This window comes from Scyliorhinus torazame, chromosome 10 (assembly GCF_047496885.1).
Source record: "Scyliorhinus torazame isolate Kashiwa2021f chromosome 10, sScyTor2.1, whole genome shotgun sequence".
Taxonomy (NCBI): domain Eukaryota; kingdom Metazoa; phylum Chordata; class Chondrichthyes; order Carcharhiniformes; family Scyliorhinidae; genus Scyliorhinus; species Scyliorhinus torazame.
The window spans coordinates 86,296,546-86,322,326 of record NC_092716.1 but is presented as its reverse complement, the minus strand read 5'-3'; the positions used below and the strand labels follow the sequence as shown (position 1 = coordinate 86,322,326).

General features: G+C 48.2%; 1 protein-coding gene across 3 annotated transcripts in view; it reads left to right on the top strand.

The window, feature by feature from the left end:
• The window catches only part of LOC140430708 (11-beta-hydroxysteroid dehydrogenase type 2-like), a 107,721-nt gene extending 85,644 nt beyond the window's left edge, over positions 1 to 22,077 (top strand). For all 3 annotated transcript variants that reach the window (XM_072518370.1, XM_072518371.1, XM_072518369.1), the window contains 2 exons: positions 18,055 to 18,192; positions 20,732 to 22,077. In XM_072518370.1, coding sequence (XP_072374471.1) covers positions 18,055 to 18,192; positions 20,732 to 21,084 — 491 coding nt within the window. In that variant the 3' untranslated portion in view covers positions 21,085 to 22,077. The remainder of the gene's footprint in view (positions 1 to 18,054; positions 18,193 to 20,731) is intronic.
• The last annotated feature ends 3,704 nt before the right edge of the window (positions 22,078 to 25,781 follow it).

Sequence of the window (25,781 nt, the reverse complement as noted above, 5' to 3'; positions counted from 1 at the left end):
GCAGAAGGAGGCCATTCAGCCCATCGAGTCTGCACCGGCCCTTGGAAAGAGCACCCCACTTAAGTCCACACCTCCGCCCCATACCCGTAACCTAGCAACCCCACTCAACCCCTTTGGACACGAAGGGCAATTTAGCATATCCAATCCACCTAACCCGCACGTCTTTGGACTGTGGGAGGAAACCGGAGCACCCGGAGGAAACCCACGCAGACACGAGGAGAACGTGCAGACTCCACACAGACAGTGACCCAAGCCGGAATCGAACCTGGGATTCTATAGAGCTGTGAAGCGACGGTGCTAACCACTGTGCTACCGTGGCGCCCAAACGGCTAGGCAAACAAAAACATACAAATTTATCGGAACGTGAGTCCCCCATTACCCCCAACCCACCATCATCAGCCAAGTCCCAGTCCTTCTGCTTGAACGAACGCCTCCGCTGTCTCAAAATAATGGTCTCTCCCATTGCATGTGACCCTCAACTTCGCCAGGTACACCACTCTGAAGCACACTCCACTCTTATACAGTGCCGTCTTTGCTTTATTGAAAGCAACTCTCCTTTTCGCCAAATCCACCCTGAGATCCTGGTAAATTTGAATGACAGTGCCTTCCCACTTTGTCTCCCCTGTCTGCTTGGCCCACCACAACACCCTCTCCTTTGCCTGGTAATTATGCGAGAACACGATCATCACCCTTGATGGCTCATTCACCCGCGGTTTCAGCCGGAGCGATCAGTGGGCCCAATTCAGCTTCACAGGGGGGACATTTTCCTCCTCCCCCATCAGCTTCCTCAGCATCTCAGCTATAAACTCTGTTGGCCTCGGACACTCCATGCCCTCCGGGAGCAGCCCCCCAATCCACAGGTTCTGCCTCCAAGACCTGTTCTCAAGGTCCTCCATCTTTGCTGTCAGTCCCCTATTCCGGTCTTCCATCTTGGCTATTTCCGCTTCAAGTGAGGCGAGCTGGTCGCTGTGCCTCCACCGCTTTCGATGCCTCACCCTGCTCTCATACTGTCTCCTGTGGTGTTCTTTGTGATTCTGGTATCGGGATGGATGCTGTAATGTTCACAAAGACCACAGAAGCTAAGTTCATTAACAAAGCTAACTTTTATTTACACTACTTATTAAATCTCGACCACTTACTCCTATAGTAAACAATAGTCTAGTAATCTACAATCTACACTCAACTGACACTAGTCTCTACACTCTATCTATAACCGTACTGTACTCTCTATCACTGCTCTCTCTAGCTCTCCTCCAGCTCTCTCCCAGAAGCCTGTCAGTGTTTTATATAGTTCTGCATCTAGCTCCATCTAGTGGTCAATTATGATATGATCCCCTTTGTGTTCTGAACATTTCACATAATGTCACATCTCCAACGTTCTTCCAAGCGTCTGCCTTACCGGGGCCAGCAAGGCCACCACTGAATGTTTAAGGGATCCAGCATCTCCCTTCCTTGCCTCTCAAAGTGTTTATTAAGCTGCTGTTCAAATTCCACTGCCACTGCCATCACCTCCATCAATGTATCCATAGTTATATAGGCGGCACCTCGGCGGCCCACTCACCTCCACCATCTTCCCTGCTCACACACACTTCATTCTGCTCGAATCTCCTGGCGGCCAATAAATTCCCATGCAACCTGCAGCTCCATATACTGAGCCGTCAGAAAACCTAGGGAGGAAGTGTGCCAATTTGCCTTCTTAAAACAATAAAACTGTCATTTCAGTCCACTCTCGAAGAATATATTGAGCTGGGCTGCTTCAAAACACTTGAAACAATAACGGGACAGTTCAGTGGAATATTGTGCTTTCTCCAAGGCTGTGATTTGGTTTGTGAGGTCTGTTCTGACAAATTATGCTGCCAAGTGATTAAAAGTTGAAGATTGCACAATTTTCTGCTGACATGTCTAATTGAAGGGCTTTAGTGAAGTTGGGGTGTGTTGATGTGCTTCTGTGCAGCTGAAATAGAATGCTGGGATTTGGTGCCCAGTCACCTCTCACTCTGAGGGAAGGGATAGGAGGGTAGATTTTCTAAACTGCTTCGCTGATTGGTTTGGGTGGGTAGGTAGAACCTGGGCTGCTTCTTGCAATGATTCTACAGGGATGACTGGCATGGCCATGTCTGAAAAGTGAATTGCCTTTTTTAAAATACCATTTCCTGGTTTACTACTGGACTTTTATTATCCACTTAATGAGCCCAAATAAAACAGGCAAGGTATGTGCTGCATATTGAGGGCTTGTTTTCTGAAAGTTGGATTGGAATGTTTCCCTGCTTCTTCCCTCATACCTCATTGGATTTGAGTCTTTGGATTACCTTTCCTGCATTTCTTTTGCCAATAATACTTTTGTGTCATGATTTCATCTCCCGAGTCCCGTGACTCACTAACTTGAGTTTCCTTTTGAGCTTTTAGCTGTAGTCCATCTGTTACCTACAAAGCCTCCTCTCACAGCACCATTGATGTGAAAGTAAGGTCCAATATCTAGGGTTCCTCAGGCAGCATCAGTTGAGCACAGTTAGTAATCTCCTTTAATTTTGAGGAATTTTCCTTGGACTAGGCTGTAGGTTGAAATGTTTGGCTTGTGTGTGCTAAAATCTGCATTATAGGAAGGATGTGGAAGCATTGGAAAGGGTGCAGAGGAGATTTACCAGAATGTTGCCTGGTATGGAGGGATGATCCTATGAGGAAAGGCTGAGGGACTTGAGGCTGTTTTCGTTAGAGGGAAGAAGGTTAAGAGGTGACTTAATTGAGGCATACAAGATGATCAGAGGATTGGATAGGGTGGACAGTGAGAGCCTTTTTCCTCGGATGGTGATGTCTAGCACGAGGGGACATAGCTTTAAATTGAGGGGAGATAGATATAGGACAGATGTCAGAGGTAGGTTCTTTACTCAGAGAGTAGTAAGGGCGTGGAATGCCCTGCCTGCAACAGTAGTGAACTCGTCAACACTAAGGGCATTTAAATGGTCATTGGATAAACATATGGATGATAAGGGAATAGTGTAGATGGGCTTTAGAGTGATTTCACAGGTCGGCGCAACATCGAGGGCCGAAGGGCCTGTACTGTGCTGTAATGTTCTATGTTCTATGTTCTATGTGTGGGCTCATTAGGCTTTAGGCTTTTAGCACAGAAATCCTCCTACTGCTGGTACAGAAAAAATTGTTTGCTAATTGCCAGAGAATGAATAAGTACTCGGCACACCTGCATCACCTATTGATCCTTGGTTTTGTTTAAATATACAATGGGCAGGAATTCACATCGCAACATCTCACGAGATCGTGTTGAATCTTGCGAGGCACTGCGAGCCAGGTAGATCCCAGGAGCAGGGTTTCCTGGCTTTCAACTGCCATGCTGCGCCTCAGTGAGCTGCTTTTCGGGCACAGGCTGGACATTGGATCGTGCCCATGGAAACATTGAAAATGGGAGAAAAAAGGCTATTTGGCAGACGGTCAAGCAACATCCAATTGGGTAATGAGTTTTTTTGCTTTCCAATTGGCACAGGAAGGCAGGATGGGTGTGTTGGCCGTCTAATGGCCGACTTCCAGGAATATATTCAATCACAGTTGGCAACCTTATTGTCAGCTGTGTGCCTTCCATATTCTCTCTCTAATGCGGCACTGAGCAAGCCAATGGGGGCTGCAGCATCCTGGGCTCTATATGTTGTTTGAATTTAGCGTGGATACTCGGTCAGTGATGAAAAACAGCAAAATTTAATGGAAGTAATTTCTAAAGTCTGCATTCTTTGCAGGGACTTATACATTTACCCTGTGTGTGTGAACTCATGCAGAAAACTAACTCTTGAGCAATGTTATTCTAGAAGGTCCTGAGGAAGGAGCAGCGCTCCGAAAGCTAGTGACATCGAAACAAACCTGTTGGACTTTAACCTGGTGTTGTAAGACTTCTTACTGTGCTCACCCCAGTCCAATGCCGGCATCTCCACATCATTCTAGAAGGTATCAGTGAAGACTTAAATCACCCAATTTCCAGCCAATGCAGTAGTTTTATCACATAAAGCAGGACAAAGGGGACTTTAGCTCAAACTAATGATTGGCAAATTAAGACTGGCGTTGGGAAGCTATTCCTGCAGAGATTATGACTGGAATTGTTCATTCAGGGGACTAAGTGAGGTGATGGGTTGGAAAGTTGGCATGATTCCAGCAAGACGGCGGGTCGGATTAATCAACCTGATTTTCTACCTTTCTGCTCATTAATTATACATCTGGAAGGAGCTCACTGAATCTCATGGTGGTGCGGGCAGGAATTCGCCTACCCAGCCTTTACCTCATGGGGTTGAAGGTCCTGGCACCATGTTTAAACAGCACCCACACAGTCATTCACTCAGTGCAGGCCAGGTGTGTTGTTAACATCTGCTTCACCGTGACCTCCTCCAGGCATCGGGGAAAGACGGGAGGCCCTCTTTCCTTGAGATGGGAGCAGGAGGTCCTCCCACCTGATCACACTGGCCTGGGAGAGGTTACCAGGGAGGTCAGTGTCTTTGGGCAACAAAAAAGGACCGCCCTGCAATGTGGGAAAAGAATGAATGATCTGATGCGTTCTGTCAGGGTAAGTGAAACTTCTACTCACTCCAAACTTTCACATTCAGAAGGATATAATGCAATCGAAGGGTTATAGAATCCACAGGGTTGTCACACACAACCAGCAGATGGGACATCAACACTGCACAACTGCCAGCCACTTGATGCTCATCAACTAATGTAAGTACCTGCACAAATGGTTTCTTAATCCCATATTAAGGAGGGCTAAACACACAATAAGCATGCATGCTTCTGAAATACTCTTTCATCCATAGTGTTCGCAGTCAATCCATTTGTCGTCATGTAGGACAAGATCACCCACAACAGAAGAGAGAATGCGAAGAACAGAGGGACACCCTCAGCTGAGGATATTCTCCCCCCACAAGTTGCTGGTTGGTGAGGATAGAGACTGTTCCTCTGTAAAAGGCGAGATGGATGGATGGATGGATTTGTTTATTGTCACGTGTACCGAGGTACAGTGAAAAGTATTTTTCTGCGAGCAGCTCACCAGATCATTAAGTACATGAGAAGAAAAGGGAATAAAAGAAAATACATAATAGGGCAACACATATATACAATGTAACTACAAAAGCACTGGCATCGGTGCACTGAGATCGGTCTATCCCAGCAAACCAGTGAAAATCCATTTGGTATACATTGGCCACATGTGGGCAATGTCTGGACTGACTTATAATGTTGAAGCCTGCCCTGTCAATCACCGGTTATCGCTTCTCTCCGTTCCAGCTGCCAGCAAGAAAAGACAGAGGAAGATCCAAATGCCTCAGTCCCTCTCCCCAGACCACCTCAGATGAGGAGGCAAAGGATCCACCAGATCAAGACCTGTCACGGCATTCACCTGCACCCTCCAACAATGCAGATACACTCACATCAGTGGGTCTTTGTTCTAGAGTAGGATCACAATCTGGTGATCATCTCACAGACATGTTCCCACAGGTGACAGTGGCAACTGAGGCCTCTGGGTTATGGGGATTGGGGGGGGGGGGGGGGCTTAGATAGGGTGCTCTTTCCAAGGGCCGGTGCAGACCCGATGTGCCAAATGGCCTCCTTCTGCCCTGTAAATTCTTTGATTCTATGACACTCCGAGACCAGGCCCCTGCTAAGTCTAATAATGAGCCCCTGGAATTAACCCTGAAAGAAATATTGGAGATGCGGAAACAGGCAGGGGAACATCAGGCAGAGTTGTCGGAGGCTTTCATCAGACTGGAACAAAGAATGGAGGAGTCCGTCCATGTTCTGTCTGAAGTTGTGGTTTTGACACAAATCTCCATTGGAAGGGTGCCCGCTGCCTTGGAGGCCCAGGAAAACAGCAAATCTGCTGAATTTGCACTCGGACCTGCACTACATTGCTCTACCCATAGGTCTGTTCCAGCAGTGACTAGGCGACAAGGGTACAGGGTACCCAAAGGGAGGAAGGCTTTCAGCCAGACACCCTGGTTGCATCTATCCAGGTCATTCTATGGGTGTCCTGCTGCTCCATATCCCCTCTACCTGTGACCCAATGAACTTCAGCCGGTCAGGCTAAGAGGGTGCACCTGCTCCAGAGTAAGAGACCCGTAGCAGGTCAGGGCCATCCAGGCCTCAGGAATTTTTATTTTTTTAAAAATAATTTTTATTAAAGGTTTTCATAAAATATCAATAACAAAATGAGAAAGAAAAAAAGAACCCAACAGGGTGAAGTACAAAACACAATCTAAAAAAGCAACCCCCCAAACCCCTCCCCCCCCCGTACCTAAATAATAAATTAACATTAACACCCCGACTTAAGACAACAGGTGTATACACCCCCTCAGACCCTCCAGTGTAAATAACATAAACCAAAATAAAGTAACCCCCCCCCCCCCCACCTGCTGCTGCCATTGACCAATGTCTAGCGTTCTGCCAGAAAGTCTAAGAACGGTTGCTACCGCCTAAAGAACCCTTGTACCGACCCTCTCAAGGCGAATTTCACCCTCTCCAATTTAATGAACCCTGCCATATCGCTGATCCAGGATTCCACACTTGGGGGCCTCGTATCTTTCCACTGAAGGAGAATCCTCCACCGGTTTACCAGGGACGCAAAGGCCAGAATTCCAGCCTCTTTCGCCTCCTGCACTCCCGGCTCCTCTGCCACCCCAAATATTGCGAGCCCCCAGCCAGGTTTGACCCTGGATCCTACCACCCTCAACACCGTCTTCGCTACACCCTTCCAAAATTCCTCCAGCGCTGGGCAAGCCCAGAACATATGGGTGTGATTTGCTGGGCTCCCTGAGCACTTAACACACCTGCCCTCACCCCCAAAGAACCTGCTCATCCTTGTCCCAGTCATGTGTGCCCTGTGCAGCACCTTAAACTGTATGAGGCTGAGCCTCAGGAAATATTTTTGATGTGAATTTCCATGTTCTTCTTAAAAATAGTGCCACGGGATCTTTTATGTGAGGGCAGAAAGGGCTTCAGTTGAAAGATGACACCCCCAACAGTGCAGCACTTCCATAGTACTGCACAGAAGTGTGAGCCTCAATTTGTGTGTCCAGGTGTGTGGAGTGGAATTTGAACCAATAACCTATTATTTAGAAGCAAGACTTCTACCTCTGAGCCACAGATTCCACTATGCTACCAGAATTCACTCAGAACATCAAAGGTGAGCTGACTCTGGATAATTGACCAGTGTTGATACTGGTTTCTGTTATATTACACTTTGTGGTAATATGTTGTTATTCTTTGCCTTATGATCCAGAATGGTCTGATGAGTTGATGGTAAAGAAACCACCAATCTTTAGATTGAAGCAAAACTAATTTATTGAATAACGATTAATTTAATAAAGTTCACACACAATACAGAGCTATAACTACTAATAAAGTAAGGTTGAATCTGTTAAACAGTCATCTATAATCTAGTATTAACTAATGATGTCCTCGTGTTAACTCTCTCTCTAACCTAAACTACTCCTCGTGCTGTGATCAATCTGTCTTCTCTACTAAATCTCCACTAACTACCCAGCATTCCCTGAGGTCTGATATTTATACTGGGAACTGGTGGTGCCCTCTAGTGGTTGAATTACACTGAGATGTAAACATACATAGAAACATAGAACATACAGTGCAGAAGGAGGCCATTCGGCCCATCGAGTCTGCACCGACCCACTTTAAGCCCTCACTTCCACCCTATCCCCGTAACCCAATAACCCCTCCTAACCTTTTTTGGTTACTAAGGGCAATTTATCATGGCCAATCCGCCTAACCTGCACATCTTTGGACTGTGGGAGGAAACCGGAGCACCCGGAGGAAACCCACGCGGACACGGGGAGAACATGCAGACTCCGCACTGACAGTGACCCAGCGGGGAATCGAACCTGGGACCCTGGCGCTGTGAAGCCACAGTGCTAACCACTCGTGCTACCGTGCTGCCCAAATCTAATAATTAACCCTTCACTGGCATGCCCATATACATATCATTACAGTTTCATTAGACCGACGGAAGCCCTGCCCCTCCACATATTTGATGGAGCCAGCCTGTGTTTTCTATTAGGTCTAGTGACTACATTGAACATTTCAGTTATGTTACTTTAATAGTTGCAGCATTGTGCAGTCCTGGCATTACCCAATAAACTTTATTCTATTCCCACACTGGCCACCTTTGTGTCTAAGTCAAATTTAAGCCACTAAAATCTGTCTGTTGGAAGAATTAATTGGCCAAAGACTGAATCCTCCGAAGTTAAGTAACCTTTTGAATCGTAAAGGCTGCGCCACGGAAATTACCGATGGGCACCGATCGCGTGCCAGACCCCATTTGAGGCCCCACCCCGGTGCAGGACCCCCCCCCCCCCCCCGGCACAGGTCGCCCCCCCAGCGTTCCCGCGCTGTTCCCGCCGGCAGCGACCAGGTGTGCACAGCGGCGGCAGGAACCCGTCGTATTGGGCAGGCCGCTCGGCCCATCCAGGCCGGAGAATCGCCGCTCGCCCGTTGCAAACGGCGATCGGCGATTCTCCCAGCGGCCAGCCGTGATTCTCACTGCACCAGTTTGGGGGGGTTGGGAGAATCGCGTCGGGGCAGCGTGGCGGGACACGCGTGGCGCCCGGGCGATTCTCCCACCCGGTGTGGGGGGGAGAATTCCGCAGCTCCCACTTGGAACGGACTTTTGGGCTCTTTTCAGGGCCCCCAACGGCATTTGTTCGACATTTCCCGGTGTGGGAAGGCTGCAACATTCCCCCGACAGTGTATGGCTTGGACCAGGAGCGGGGCAACTAAAAATGTGGTTGTGAAGCCAAAGAAAGTGCGAGGGAAGAAGAGCAAGATGGCGGCGGGCAGGGACCAGGCAGCGTGGATGCAGTGGGCGCAGGAGCAGCAGGAGGTTATCCAGCGCTGCTTCAGGGAGCTCAAAGCGGACCTGCTGGAGCCGATGAAGGCTTCTATTGATAAGCTGCTGCAGACCCAGACGACCCAGGGGGTGGTGATCCGCGAGGTCCGACAAAAGATCTCAGATAACGAGGACGAGATCTTGGGCCTAGCGGTAAAGGTGGAGGCGCTCCACAAGAAATGGCAGGAACGGTTCGAAGAGGTGGAGAATCGGTCGCGGTGGAAGAATCTGCGGATCCTGGGCCTCCCGGAGGGGCTGGAGGGGTCAGACGCGGGGGCCTATGTGGTCACCATGTTAAACTTGCTGAAGGACCCCTGGAACTGGAAGGGGCCCATAGAGTGCTGGCGAGGAGGCCCAAGGCTAACGGGCCGCCGCGGGCGGTGTTGGTGCGGTTTCATCGGTTCGCTGATCGGGAGTGCGTACTCAGGTGGGCCAAGAAAGAGAGGAGCAGCAGGTGGGAGAGCGCGGAGGTTCAAGTATATCAGGACTGGAGCGCGGAGGTGGCGAAGAAGAGGGCCGGGTACAACCGGGCGAAGGTGGTGCTGCACAGGAAGGGGGTGAAGTTTGGGATGCTGCAGCCGGCGTGTATGTGAGTCACCTACAAGGACCGGCACCATTATTTTGAGTCCCCGGAGGAGGCGTGGGCCTCTGTACAGGCCAAGAAGCTGGACACAAACTGAGGGTCGGGATGGGGGATCGGGCGTGGGGATGGTCGGGGATTGTTGTTGTGTTACATTTTGAGGGGGGGTTCTTTGTTCTTGTTTAGTTTTGGTTAGGGTGGGTTGGGCACTGTTTTGGTCGGGTCTGTCGGGTGGGCTCTTGGAGGAAGCAAGTAAACGGAGTAGGGGGTGGATGGCCGGTAGGGGGTGTCATGATATTCAAACACACACATCATGATGGACACACTAACAGGCAAATCAGAGTACACAACACCACAACCAATCACAGACAAGAACACCAACCACATAAAAAGCACGAGCACGACACCTGGAGGCCAGTAGGTCTGGGGAGAAGGGAACAAGAAAGAGCTGTTGAAACACCACAAGCAGGGAGCCCCCCACGTGCAGAGTGCAAAGACCAAGTTGTAAATAGTGAGTTTAAATAAAGAAGCGTTGTACCATATGCAACTGTGTTGGCTCATCTGTGTGTCAGAACACCCAACACCACATGGTACAGGAGTGGATCGATACCTGCCTACTAACCTGCCATTCTGGACATGGACCACACCGACGGACCGCAGCCGATGCAAGTCACGGGGAACCTAGGCACCAACTGGAAGCTCTACAGGCAGCGATTTGACCTGTACATCCGTGCCACCGAAAAACAGAATGCCTCGGATGATTCGAAGATTGCAATGCTCCTCTTCTACGCAGGCCCGTACCCAACCGATGTCTTTAGCTCACTGGTGTTCGAAGAAGGCGAAAACCAGGCCAAATATGACACGGTCATCCTCAAACTGGACCAGCACTTTCAAGCTGAAGTAAACGAAAGTTTCGAAAGATACATCTTTCAGCAACGCCTGCAAGGTAAGGAGGAACTTTTTCAACCCTTTTTGACGCACCTCCGGATTCTAGCGCAGTCCTGCGGTTACGGCACCACTACAGAGTCCATGATCAGGGACCAGATTGTTTTTGGCGTTGCCTCTAGTGGCCTACGCCAGCAGCTTTTTAAAATGAAAAGCCTCACCTTAGCGTCTGCTGTGGAAGCCTGTGTCCTCCATGAAAATGCTACCTGCCGTTTTGCCCGATTTCAGGCGTCCGAGTTGGCACGGAGGGGGTCCCCAGCCGTCGAATCGGCAAGCCAGGCCGCCCACGACGTTGAACGCATCCAGGCCGTCGATTTCTTCCCGCCCCACGGCCCGGACGACAGCGGCCGCTTCCCGCGCTTTTCGCGGTCTCCCGCGCAGGTGCGCGCCAAAAATAACGGCCACAACGAGGGACGCACTGCGCAGGCGCGCCCACCGCAAGATCGCACTGCGCATGCGCAGTGGCGCAACGAACGCCGTGACGTCATGACGTGCAGCAATTGTGGAGGTCTGCACTTAAAAGGGCAATGTCCTGCAAAAAACCGACAGTGCAACAGATGTGCCATGATGGGCCACTACGCAGCCCGCTGTCGTGCGGCTCAACCCATGGATCCGGCGCATCCTCGACAACCTCGCACACGAGTCAGGACCGTCCAGCCCACGCATCAAGACTTCCAGTTAAGTGATGCAGATGACCAGGATGACTTCCGAGTTGCCGTCATTGATGTCAACAAGGTCAATGCCATCAATCCAGACGATGAGTGGTGTGCCACCCTGACGGTCAACCGATCGCGCGTCGCCTTCCGTCTGGACACCGGCGCATCCGCCAACCTGATTGCTTACTCTGCAGTCCAGGCCATGAAGGTCAAACCACCCATCACACCATCCCGGCTTAAGATGGTTGACTATAACGGGAACGTTATCCCGTCCATAGGATCTTGCCAGCTACAGGTGACTCACAAGAGGTACACGGCCACACTCCCCTTCGAAGTTGTGGGCTCATCAAAGGACTCGTTACTGGGCGCACAAGCGTGTAAGGTCCTTCACCTGGTACAGCGCATTATGTCTCTCTCTCCAGATGAGATATCCGACTTCCCGGATGCTGAGTTCCACGCGAATCTCCATTCCCTCCTCGCTCACAACCAGGAGGTTTTTGAAGGCATGGGGACATTGCCACACACGTACAAGATTCGACTCAGACCGGACGCCATCCCTGTCGTTCACGCACCTCGCAGGGTTCCTGCGCCTCTCAAAGACCGCCTCAAGGCACAACTGCAGATTCTTCAGGACCAAGGGGTCCTATCCAAGGTCACGGAGCCCACGCCATGGGTCAGCTCCATGGTCTGTGTAAAGAAGCCCTCTGGCGAGCTCCGTATATGTATAGATCCAAAAGATCTGAACAACAACATCATGCGGGAACACTATCCCATCCCGAAACGAGAAGACCTCACCAGCGAGATGGCGCAAGCCAACATATTCACTAAATTGGATGCGTCCAAAGGATTCTGGCAGATCAAACTGGACCCGGCCAGCCGAAGACTATGCACATTCAACACCCCTTTTGGCAGATTCTGCTACAACCGGATGCCATTCGGCATCATTTCGGCATCTGAAGTATTCCACCGCATTATGGAGCAGATGATGGAAGGCATCGAAGGGGTACGTGTATATGTGGACGATATCATCATTTGGTCCACCACTCCGCAGGAACACATGCATCGTCTTCGACGTGTCTTCACCCGCATACGGCAAAATGACCTGCGTCTCAACCGTGCGAAGTGTGCTTTCGGCCAGACGGAGCTGAAATTCCTCGGGGACCACATCTCAAGGTCCGGGGTCCGTCCCGATGCAGACAAGGTTAGCGCCATCACAGCCATGCCACGACCGGCTGACAAGAAGGCTGTCTTAAGATTCCTGGGCATGGTCAACTTCCTTGGGAAGTTCATTCCCAACCTGGCTTCTCATACAACAAACATGCGCCATCTCGTAAAAAAATCGACGGAATTCAACTGGCACCAGTCGCATCAGCGGGAATGGGAGGAGCTCAAGCACAAACTGGTCACGGCACCAGTGCTGGCCTTCTTTGACACGACTCGCCCTACAAAGATCTCAACAGACGCCAGCCAATCTGGTATTGGAGCGGTACTCCTGCAAAAAGACAGCACGTCATCATGGGCCCCGGTTGCGTATGCCTCACGAGCCATGACCCCTACCGAACAGCGCTACGCGCAAATCGAAAAAGAATGCCTGGGCTTGTTAACTGGACTGGACAAGTTCCACGACTATGTGTATGGCCTGCCACGATTCACGGTCGAAACTGACCACCGCCCCCTGGTCAACATCATTAACAAAGACCTGAACGACATGACTCCTCGCCTCCAGCGCATCTTACTCAAACTCAGGAGGTACGATTTTGAACTGATCTACACTCCGGGGAAGGAACTCATCGTGGCGGACACTCTTTCCCGAGCAGTGAGCACACCACCAGATGCAGAGGGGTTCGTGCGTCAAATTGAGGCACACGTGACTCTGACATCAGCAAATATGCCAGCTGATGATCCTAGTCTGGCCCACATACGCGCAGAGACGGCGACTGACCCTCTGCTGCAGCGAGTGATGCGCCACATGACGGAAGGGTGGCTAAAAGGGCAGTGCCCCCAGTTTTATAATGTGCGAGATGATCTCACCAATATAGACGGGGTCCTTATGAAATCGCATAAGATCGTTATTCCACACAGTGTGCGCCAGATGATTCTTCGTCAACTACACGAAGGCCACTTGGGCGTCGAAAAATGCAGACGAAGGGCCCGGGAGGCGGTATATTGGCCGGGTATTAATGAAGACATAGCCAACATGGTGCTCAACTGCACAACCTGTCAGAGGTTTCAGCCGGCGCAACCTCCGGAAACACTTCTACCACACGAGATGGTGACGTCCCCCTGGGCGAAGGTGGGTGTGGACCTATTTCACGCGCTCGGCAGAGATCACATTGTTATTATAGACTACTTCTCAAACTACCCGGAAGTCATGCCTCTCCATGATCTGACGTCGTCCGCAGTCATTGGGGCCTGCAAGGAAACGTTTGCTCGCCATGGCATTCCAAGGACTGTCATGTCAGACAATGGACCTTGTTTTGCCAGCCGTGAATGGTCGTCCTTTGCCGCAGCATATGGTTTCACTCATGTGACATCCAGCCCTCTGCATCCACAATCGAACGGGAAGGCTGAAAAGGGTGTCCACATCGCAAAGCGGCTCCTGTGCAAGGCGGCTGATGCCGGATCGGACTTTAACCTTGCCTTGCTGGCCTATCGATCGGCCCCGTTATCCACGGGCCTCTCGCCAGCGCAGCTACTAATGGGTCGCTCTCTCAGGACGACGGTACCTTCCGTCCTGGCACCGACAACAGACAATGAGGCGGTTCTTCGGAACATGCAACTGCAGCGTGATCGCCAGAAAGGTCGGTACGACACACGAGCGACGGACCTGCCCCCCCTGTCCTCCAGAGACAAAGTACGCGTCCATCAACCGTATGGTGGCTGGTCAGCACCGGCCGAAGTCCTCCGACAAGTGGCTCCCCGCTCGTTCCTGGTTCGCATGCCGGATGGTTCCGTGCGTCGCCGCAATCGGCGCGCCCTTCGCCGACTTCCACACTCACAGCCACACAACATGCCAGATCCTCAACAGGCTTCCGAGGATGACTTTGTGGAGCTGCCGCACATCACGCCCTTTCCATCGCCACCCATGGCCATGCCTGCACAGCAGCCGGTGGTTCTTGATCCACCCTTGAGGCGGTCAACCCGAATTCGTCGCAAACCCATTAGAATGGACTTATAATACAGTTCATATGTTTAATAAGTTGGACAATTTTACATGATAACCTGTTGTTGTTTATCGTTCCAGATGTCGTCTGACTGGACAACTGTTCAAATTTTTTTTTCTTCTTCTCTCGTTGGCATTTCTGTTATGTTATGGTACAACTGGATTCATGTGACGCACTCGACATCGCCCCATGTACATAGTTCCGTCATAGACACATGCTGCACACGACACACACACACTCTTAGATGCACTCACGTCACGATCATATTTATTACCACGTAGGCACATATCTTTGTAAAAAGGGGGGATGTCATGATATTCAAACACACACATCATGATGGACACACTAACAGGCAAATCAGAGTACACAACACCACAACCAATCACAGACAAGAACACCAACCACATAAAAAGCACGAGCACGACACCTGGAGGCCAGTAGGTCTGGGGAGAAGGGAACAAGAAAGAGCTGTTGAAACACCACAAGCAGGGAGCCCCCCACGTGCAGAGTGCAAAGACCAAGTTGTAAATAGTGAGTTTAAATAAAGAAGCGTTGTACCATATGCAACTGTGTTGGCTCATCTGTGTGTCAGAACACCCAACACCACAGGGGGGATGGGGCCCCGCAAGGGAGGGGGAGGCCCTTGTCGGGGGTGAGGGAACTGGGCCAGTAAAAGGAGCTGCGACAGAGGAGGCGGAGCCGGGCAGGGTAAGTGTGGGCTTTTTCCCACGCTGAAGGCTGGAGGGAGCAGGGCCGGGACGGGGAAGCGCGGGTTTTTTCCCGTGGTTGGGATGGAAGGGGGAGGTGGAGAGCTGCTGGTAGGTAATGGAGGGGGCGGGGAAGTCCCACAATGGGAAGAGTCGAAGGCGAGGCAGGAGAGGCCGGGGTCAGCAGGAGTCAGCTGACTTGCAGGAGTGCAATGGGGGGGAGCAGTGCAGCTAGGAGGGGTCCTAGCTGGGGGGGGGGGGGGGGGGGGGGGGAGAGAGAGAGAGAGAGAGAGAGAGAGAGAGAACCGGGTTGCTGCTGGTATGGTCAAGGGGGAGCTGGAGCGAGTAGAGGGGGTTGGGACGGGGGTCTGCCGCCGTGGGGAGCGGGCGCGTGGCTGGCCGACGAGGGGTTATGGCTAGCCGGCGGGGAGGGGGGCGGGTAGCCCTCTGATCCGGTTGATAACCTGGAATGTCAGGGGGCTGAACGGGCCGGTTAAGCCGGCCCGGGTGTTCGCACACCTGAAGGGGCTGAAGGCGGATGTGGTCATGCTCCAGGAGACACACCTGAAGGTGGCAGACCAGGTAAGATTGAGGAAAAGGTGGGTAGGCCAGGTGTTTAATTCGGGGCTGGATGCTAAAAATCGGGGGATGGCGATCTTGGTGGGAAAGAAGGTTTGGGGAGGGGTTCCTCAGGTGGGTTAGGCTGTTGTACACAGAAAACTCCCAAAGCAGTGATATGCAAATGACCAGATAATCTGTTTTTGTCAAGAGTCATCCAAACTCAAAACATTAGCTCCCTTCTATTTCCACAGATGCTAAGAGAAAACTGCTGAGATTGTCCAGTATTTTCTGAATCTGTTTTTGCGATGTTGATTGAGGGATGAATATTGGCCGGAACAAAGGGGGGAAGAATATTTGAACACCAGGGGTATTTGCCCTGCTCTTCTTTGACTGGGTTTCAAGACAGTGGGGACACATAATATCCAGCTGGTGGTCTTTCCATCACCTATTCGCCCACCCTCAACCTGTCTGAAATTTTACTGGAGGCAGGGGTGATGTCGGGAGACCTGACCACACTTTGCTTGTTGAAGCCCTTAGGTAGCCCTACTGGTATTTTACCCGTGGTGAGATGGCCAACATAATGCAGGAAGCCTAGCAGCTTTACCTGCATGGGCTGGTGTCGGGCAATGTGGGGGTGAGGGGGGGCGGAACCTCTTTTGTGGGTCCCTGGGCCCATCGGAGGCATTCGCCCTTTCCCAGTGTTAATCCCCCTTTTAACCCTCAAGCCGTCCCAACCCAAATCCCCCTCAATAAGACCTCCTACTCAGATTTACCTAGCCTCTTCTATGTGGTGGTATTGCCTGTAGTCCCAGCACTAGCCACTGCTCTTGGCTAGCGCTGCAGAGCCACATACTCTAAGGCGGGACTTCCTCCTGTCAGAAGTCTTACCTTAAACTAAAGCAATTAACACTGCTCCCAATGATAAATTATTGCACGGCAACCATAAGGATCATGTGCAGGTTCCTCCCACCACTTCCCCTCAACTTAGATCCTTTAGTTGATTGGATGAGGACTGTGGCATCTCTTAAAATCCAGCCCACAAGATGGTTACAAACTCTGGAGCATCCATCTACGCAAAATAGCATGGCTACCCTTGTTAGACTACCAGATTTAAACGCTGAGTGAGTTTATAGAATTATAGAATCTCTAGAGTGCAGAAGGAGGCCATTCGGCCCATCAAGTCTGTGCCGACCGCTTGAATGGGCACTTTACCCATGTCCTCCCCGCCCTATCCCCAAACCCTGGAACCTAACCTGCACATCCTTGGACACCAAGGAGCAATTTAGCATGGCCAATCCACCTAACTTGCACATCTTTGGACTTTGGGAGAAAACCAGAGCACCCAGAGGAAACCCATGCATACACAGGGAGAATGTGCAAATTCCACACAGACAGTGACCCAAGGCCAGAGTTGAACCTGGGTCGCTGGTGTTGTGAGGTAGCAGTGCTAACCACTGAGCCACCATGCTGCCAAGTTCTACGACCTACGACTGAAGCCATGTATGTGCACCAGCTGTTCCCATTGACTTGTACTCATCTTTTTAAAAGACTAGTGATGAAAAATTGTGTTGCTGCGATTTTGGGCATGGGGCCACGATTCGAGACCTGCCCTCACCCATTCAGATCGAAGTTGGCAGCACACAAATTAGATGCTGCCACATCAGCTACATAATTGTAGTGTCTGGCTGAGCAGATCCCGTGCTGCTGTTGTCGTCTTGTTATTGCTGATTGCATCTGTGCTCAGCAGAGGAGCACAGCAGCATTGCTCAGACACCATGTGGTGCAGCCCGCCTGTTCTTAAAGGCAGGCTTTCGTTCTTTAAGGGGAGTTGCACTGAAGAATATTGCGGCAATTTTAATCCTGGCAAAGTGAACACCAGTGCAGAGAAAAGGTTTCAGAGTGATAGATGCCGTGCTGGAGGCATTAGGGTTAGAGGATGGGCAGGTGGAGACATGCCATAGTCTGGCAGCAGGCCAGGAAGCCCTCAATGGTACTTCCACTAGGGATGAGAAGTTGCCTGATTTCCAGGCAGTGCTGCTTGTTCTCAGACCATCTTTCTGTTTCTTACATACAATCAGTGAAACAAGGTGAGAATATGTTTAGAATCCATTCCATTAGAATCTATTCTCCCATTCCACCCTCATCCTGTCCCAGAATATCCAAAAGCACAAAATGGCACAGGAGTGAGTGGAGATGGAAAATGGCTGGTCATCACAATGTCAAAAGTAACATATCTTTGTAATGTGTTTGAAAAAATATAGCAACCCAGTCTTTCCTCCTTTAATGTTCATTAACAGTAGCGTTGATTCGGGCTAAGGCATACATATAAAAGTAATGTATTGTGGTACGGTATAAATAAACTCACTTGCACTAAATCAGGAGAGCTGCACCAAGAAATAATGTTTAGCATCATAAGAACTAGAAAGACCCGAATGCACCCAAGGAACTTTCTCTCAGTGAACATTAGTTCATATCATACCTTGATTAATTTGAGAAAGAATTAAAAAGCATACATGCCTTGTGTTACTAATGATCTCCTAACTGACCTGGTTCACAGGGGAACTGCCATTTGGAAGCATGTCAGCATATGGAGCATCCAAAGCAGCGCTGGAGTTTTTTTCAGACATTTTGCGTCAAGAGATGAAAGCTTGGGGAGTACAAATATCCATCATCCAACCTGGCGCCACAAAAACAGGTAAATTGTTTTGAGTTTAATTTGATAACATATTGAGTTAACAATTATAAATTGCATTCATAAAGCATTCAGAACATCATGGTTAAAGATCCCAAGGTATATCACATGGGATTAAATGGGCACTAAGTGGTTTGTAAAAATAACATAAAGGGAGTTTTTTAAAAATGATTCATTTACGGGAGGTGGGCATCGCTGGCTGGGCCAGCATTTATTGTCCTCCATTTCAGAGGGTATTTGAGAGTCAACCACATTGCTGCGGAGTCACATGTAGGCCAGACCACGAAGGGTGGCAGATTTCCTTCCCTAAACGACATCAGTGAACCAGATGGGATTTTACAACAATCGACAATGGTTTCATGGTCATCATTAGACTTCTGTCAAAAGCACATTCATTAACATTTTTAAAGATAGCCAGGTGAAGAGATGTGGGGAGGTGGTTTCAGACATCTGGCTAAGTTGGTTGCGAGCTCGACACCAATCGAGGTGGAGAGCATGGGGAATCTGAAGGAGGACTGAAGTAAATAAAGGAGAAACCATAAAGGAATTTATAAACAAGATGAGTGTTTTGAATTCAGTGTATTGGTGGAGGGAATGTCAGTGGCAGCCAGGTAAAAAAAAACAGGTCAAGAAAGCTTAGTGGAGGCCAGGATGCAGGCAGTGGGTGGGTCTGAGTTTGTGATGAAGCTTGAAGTAAGAGTTTGAAGAAGCATGAGCCAGGGTTAAGAGGATGGAGTTTTCTCTGGAGCCAAATAAAATAATGTTTTTCACAATATTTAATTTCATCCAATTAAGTATTGAGAAAACTGAAGCCATTGTCTTTGGCTATAGCTCCAATCACTATTCCCTAGCTATCCTCCATCTCCCCTCACTGCCAACTGTCTAAACTAAACCAAACTGTTGGCAACCTTGATGTCTTATTTGACCTAGAGATGAACTTCCGACCATATTTCCGTGGCTACACCAAGACCACCTATCTCCACCTCCATGACATTCCCCAACTTTGCCTCTGACTCAACTCATCTGCCAGTAAAATCCTCTTCTATGCCTTTGTTACCTCTGGACTTAATTATTCCAATGCACTCCTGGCTGGTCTCTCACATGCTAACTTCTGTAAACATAAGTTCATCCAACACTATGCTAGTGATGTCCATTCTTCTGAAAAAAAATCTTTATTAGTGTCACAAGTAGACTTACATTAACACTGCAATGAAGTTTCTGTGAAAAGCCCCTAGTCGCCACATTCCGGCACCTTTTCGGGTACACTGAGGGAGAATTCAGAATGCCCAATTCACCTAACAAGCATGAGTTTTGTGGGAGAAAACCGGAGCACCCCTAGAAAACCCACACAGACATGGGGAGAACGTGCACAGTGACCCAAGCGGGAATCGAACCCGGGTCTCTGGCACTGTGAAGCAACAGGGCTAACCACCATGCTACCATGACACCCATACAAAGTCCCATTCACCTATCATCCCTGAGCTCACAGATGCATGTTGGCTTCCAGTCAAGGGACATCTTGATTTAAAAATTCCCACCCCCCCAAAAAAAAACATCCAAGATACCTGCACTCTCCCAATTCTGACATGTTGGATATCTCGGTTTTAATTCCTCCATCATTGGTGGCCATACCTTCTCTTGCCTAGTCTCTGCAATTCATCCCTACACCTCTTTGACTATCTGCCTCTCTTAAACACTCCTTAAAGCATACATCTTTGACCAAGCTTCTGGCTATCTGTCCTAATATTGTCTTTTGTGACTTGGTGCCTAATTTTGCCTCAGAAAACTCATTAATCTCCTTGAGATGCTTTATTACATTAAGGGTGCTAGATAAGCATAAATTGTTATTGGAGAAAGTTCAGACTCATCCATGAACTTGACGGTGAGAATTAGTGGTTGATATTGTCACCATTTGTATTTAGTCTGACCCTGTAACCAAATACAATGTGCAAATGAGGAAAGTGGAGGCAACCCAAAATTTTAGATACTGTAGAGATGATTCCCGTTTAATTCCCACCTTGGGTGACTGTCTGTGTGGAGTTTGTATGTTCTCCCTGTATCTGCATGGGTTTCCTCCCAGATTAGGTGGATTGGCCATTCTCAATTGCCCCTTAGTGCCCAAAAGGTTCGGTGGGGGGATAGGACGGGAATATGGGTCTAGGTGGGGTGCTCTTTCAGAGGGTTGGTGCAGACTCGGTGGGCTGAATGGTCAGCTTCTGCACTGTAGGGATTCTGTGATTCTATGATTTTGACGAGAGTGTACTTGCTAGTGTGGGCAAAGTGGTGAGCAATAGGGCAAGAAGAGGTAGTTGGGCAACACATGATCAAGTTTAGCCCTGAGCACAGTAAGGCACCAATAAAGAAATGCCATCTTGTTTAGATTTACTTGCTTTAGGCTACAAATACTACCCCCAGCTTTGCTCAATACTTTGCTTGTGTATAGCATCTGAAGAACAAATTCAGTAAAATCCCAGTGATTCAATTATTAACTGACAAATGTCAAGGTAAATAATGTCATTTTTTTCACATTTTGTGTTTAAAGCTCAAGTTGGGAATGTTAACTTCTGGGAGCAACAACATAAAAAACTTATGGATGGTCTCTCTCCAGAGCTTCTACATGACTACGGAGAAGAATATATTGCTGAAATACAGCAAAGAATCATGACAATTGGTCATTCATTCCGACAGCATGTAGACCCAGTAATCAACACAATTGTCACTGCTTTGTTAGCACAGAACCCAAAGACGAGATACACCACTGAGTTTGTGATCGATGTGCTAAAAGCTCTTTACTACTATCTGCCTTCTTTGGTCACTGATAGTGTTCTTAATCAGATATTTATTGCACACAAACTTTTGCCAAAAGGTGCAAAGAAAAGTAACATCAACCAATAGAACTCCTTTCTGATATTTGTCAACTGCACATTGTATCTAATGCTTTCAAATTGTTAAATTTGTACTTTGTAATTTTACTGCTGACGTCCAGTATGTTAGTGCTGAATATTAATGTTAAATGCAAGTAACTTTGTACTAGATGAAAGTGAAAAATAAATTTCTATATTCTATAGCAGGGAATAGTGATGCTTCATAGAAGCAATTTGTGGACACCCGTACTGATTCTGTGGTTATGAAAGGGGTAAGGAAATGTGGCAGAGCATGTTCCACTTCACTGCTTCTGGGGAATGTTTCATTCCTAGATAGAGCAAAAAACACAACAAAGTGGAGACCCATTATCTCAGGTCTCCGTCCGCACTGGGCGAGGATGATCTGGGAATTCCTGAGGTTATGGCACTGGGCTTGTGTCAGAAGTAGCCGCATGAGAACGGTATTGAGGTGGGACAGGCTATTCGCAACCTTCCGTCTCTTTTTATCATCAGCTCATTTTCGGGCACCCCCATGGATGGATGCCAAAAGAAAACTGTTGGTGGGGCCTAGAGAAAACTGATGGTGGGGCTTCAACTGGGTCTTTAGCGTAACCCAAAGATCAGGAAAGATGTATCTGTTCTCAAGAGATACTGTCAGATCTTGCAGTGGTCGCGAGCTGGCGGGTGCCCTAGTGCGCTTGGTTTCCTGTCACAGCCAGCTCGATACAAGAGTGCCTTGGCCCTCAAACCAGATTGGGTCTCCCAGTGGGATTTCCAGGCAGACAGCATTCTGCTGGCTCACTCCTAGATACTGCTCTGGGGGAAAATATGCCCCCATATCTGCTGGAATACTATCCAGACAAGGCCAAAACTTCTATCCACAAGTCACATTTCATTATTCGCATGGATACATTTGTGTATGTCTAAGTATCCGAATTGACCTTTATTTCTCTCCTGACTGCGCTGTGAGTCTTGATCTTTTCATCTAGGTTTCCCAGTGAAAATAAACAGTAATATAAATCAATTCCTGTGCATTAATCTTGCTTTATTCTGTGAAATATAGCTTGTTTGAAAACAAAGCTTTGAGAACAACCACCTTCAAAACTTCTAGGCTTCTATGTGATTAGAATGAATTTGGCTACGTTATGAAACAGACTTTATCGTGTAACATGAAGAGGTACAGATCAAAGAAGTTCCAATTTGGGGGGAAAAAAATCAAGGTTAACTACAAAAGTTTATACAAATCCTCCAGGCTCTTTTCTTTTACAAGTTATTATTGCTTGCAGACAATTTGATGGTTAATAAAAATTATGGCGTCTAGACCTAGAAGGTGTTGGCAGCAGAAACTTTATTTTTGCTGTCACAGAAACTACACCCAGTGCTCCAGTAACTTGTCATAAGAGGATCAGCAAGGAGCGGGAGAAAAAAACATCTGTGATAACAAATGGCAATTATGGTCTATTCTGCCATATATACCAGACACGGGTACCTGCTAATGGCAGCGGAGATGTGACTGAGGAGGCTTAGCCCTCACGCAACATGGACCGTCAATATAGCATTACCTGTAGCCATAAAAGTCAGTGTGAGCTTTATTCTGTTTTGGGGGAGATATAGGACCCATTCCAGCTGTACCAAAGAGGGAAATGACGTGTTATCCAATAATGTACTTACATTCAGTAACTGGCCAACTCCAGCAATGAGTGGGCAACACAATTTTGAAGAAGTGCTTCCTTTTCCAGAACCAGAGGAGTACAATTCTTGCTTGGGTTCTAGGCACAAGTCTCTACCCCCGGTGATCGAAATATTTTATACATAAATCTCAGTGTATGCAGCAGCACAGAATCAAGCGAGTCAATGTCTGATACCCAGAATGATGCTTTCATATTTTTTAAATAAATGTATTTTTTTCCAATTAAGGGTCAATTTAGCATGGCCAATCCACCTAACCTGCACATCTTTGGGTTGTGGGGGTGAGGCCAAGGCAGACACGGGAGACATTTCCACACAGGCAGTGACCTGGAGCCGGGATCGAACCCGGGTCCTCGCCGTCGTGAGGCAGCAGTGCTAACCACTGCGCCACAGATGATTTCATTTTGATGCTTTCTGCACTACCCTTTTTGTGTTGTGGTGCTAGAGAGGCAAAAACCTCCTTGTCAAATGCAAACAGGAGTGGAAAGTAGGCGCAATAAAACTATAACCAGAGTTGCCAAACATACCAGTGGTAGCTTGAAACAGCACAAAACCAATTAGGGACTGTGTGGATAACACCCCCAGGATTTCCAGAATATTTTCTCTGTCTATGCAAATTAGTCACACAGTAGAAGATGAAAATGACAATGGGAAATAATGGTGGTACCAGCAGTGTTGAAAGGAACATTGGTATGGCAGATAATTAAATCCTTTCGTGGGTGTGATGATCCTTGATCTGGAAGCAGTACGATAAGGAAAATTTGTAATTTCTTTTAAATGTCTGTGGTGTCAGGGAAACAAGATAGTTTTAAGTAATTGTATTTATATTTGTGGGTATGAGAAACAAGGTATGGCTTTCAGTAAATTTAATTTTGTGTTTGTGAAAGGTAAAACTTTAGTTAGCTTCATGTTAAACAAAGGTGTTTGCAAGTCTGTGGGTTTTGCTTTCATTTTAAATTGTGCCGACATTGTAATTAAAGGATTTACGATGTAAAAACAAACAGGGTTTAAAGAAAGGCTAGGATGTTGCTTAGCAACTAGGGGCCACACTGAAAAGCATAAGCACTTGTGGTTCAGATAGAACCAGGTAGCTGAGAGGAAAGCAGCTCTCACAGAAACTGCCAGCAGAGTGGCAGGACAATGGAGTAAAGGATAGAAAACAAATCCCAAAGTTAAAAAACAGATAGTTCTTGAAACCAGGGGGTGAAAAGAGAAGTCCCTGGATGACTGAAGTCAAAGGGGCAAATAACTGGAACCTGAACAAGGCTCTGTTCACTGAAGTTCAAATGTTATGGGCCAGGGTTTAAGAGAACCCCAAAGTGTATCATGGAGTTCACCTGACCCACAACTTTTATTAGATTATGCTATGGGGAGCACACGGCCCACTCTACAGGTGTGGTGCAGCAGAAATTCTAAAGTAATTTTTAAAGCAAAGCAATGTTTATTCTATGAACTCAGTTAACCTTTTTAAAACATACAGTGAACATCTTAGCAACCATCAATTCAAATACAACCCCCAAAGAATATAACATTCTAAGTAATACTTAAACTTTCCTTTTAACATCCATAATACAACAGAACCCTTTGTACAGAAAGACATCAGGCTTAACTTCACTACTGAGAACAGTTACCACATTGAAATCACCAAATGGACATTCATAAGCTTGCAGATACTCACACACATCTTGCTGTGATTGCAGCTTCTCCAAAACTAAAACGAAACCAAAAAACACAGACACACCCAAGCTTTTCCTCAAAGTGAAACTAAAAAGCAGAGCCAGAGCTCAGCTCCACCCACACTCTGACATCACTGCAGCCATTTGAGCAGACAAACATTTCTTAAAGTGACATTCCCATGACAAAAGAAAGGGGCAGAGGCTCCCAGTTAAAGACAGCGCTGAAAGGAGTAGACCTGGTGAAGTTGGCTAGCGAGAAGGCAAATATCTTATGTAATCCTAAGGTTGGTGTAACCACAATACAGCCTGTGAAGCAATGGTGTTATGTGGTGTGACTGGGTACATGAGAGATTGCACACGGCAATCCAAGGCAGAGCAATAATGAAAGGAGAGGTTGAAACCCTGGAAGTGGATCCTGGATGAAGGCATCTGAGAGAGATTCTTGCTTGGGAGAAGTTTTCAAAGTGTGTTCTTCAAAAGTGGTGATTGGAAACCCTTGTGTGGAAGTCAGATTTCCAGTAAGACCAGTTGGCTCAGTGTGTGGGAAGCATCTGGGAGGATTTAATAAGAAATACACAGAACTTGAATTGGGTGGCATCTGTCACTTGGTTTCTGAATGTGCTGTGCCTGACCACATTTTGCCTTTTGGTTTACATGGACTGTGCACTTATTGAAACATTAGAATTGAAGGTACTTTGTAACTTGTGTAATCCTTCTAAATTTGTAAAGACCTTTTAAGGTGTAATGGGAGTGAGGGAGTAGTGTATTATAGTTGATCTTTTTTTGTTTAATATTTTATTCTTTTGTTAAAAGTTAATTGCCAGTCCTGTGACCCTGGTCACCTAAGTCTCTAAAGAAAAAGACATGCGGCTGGATTCTCTGTTCCTGAGACTATGTCTTGACGCTGGGGCAGGATTCGTGGACTTCCACGACAGCAGAACTGGAGCCGCACCTGGACCGATTCGGTGACAGTGGAGGCGCTAGCACTGGCACCACGTGAAACACAATCGATTGCAATGAGAAACGGTGCGGGATTCGCCAGGTCTGTGATTGACCCTCGGGAGGCTGACAAGCTGCAGCCACATATACACACTGCACTCGCCACACACACTCATCCCAGCCAATAAGATGGCACTGGAGCGCGCCCATCCCACTGTTGGGTTGGCTGGAGCCAAAGGACACCTAGGGGTGCCCCGGGGGGACACCCATATGACCTGTGGCCCTAAGTTCACAGTGGACGGGTGGCACGTGGCACAGTGGCTAGCACTGCAGCCTACGGTGCTGAGGACCCGGGTTCGATTCGAGCCCTGGGTCACTGTCCGTGTGGAGTTTGCACATTCTCCACGTGTCTGCGTGGGTTTCA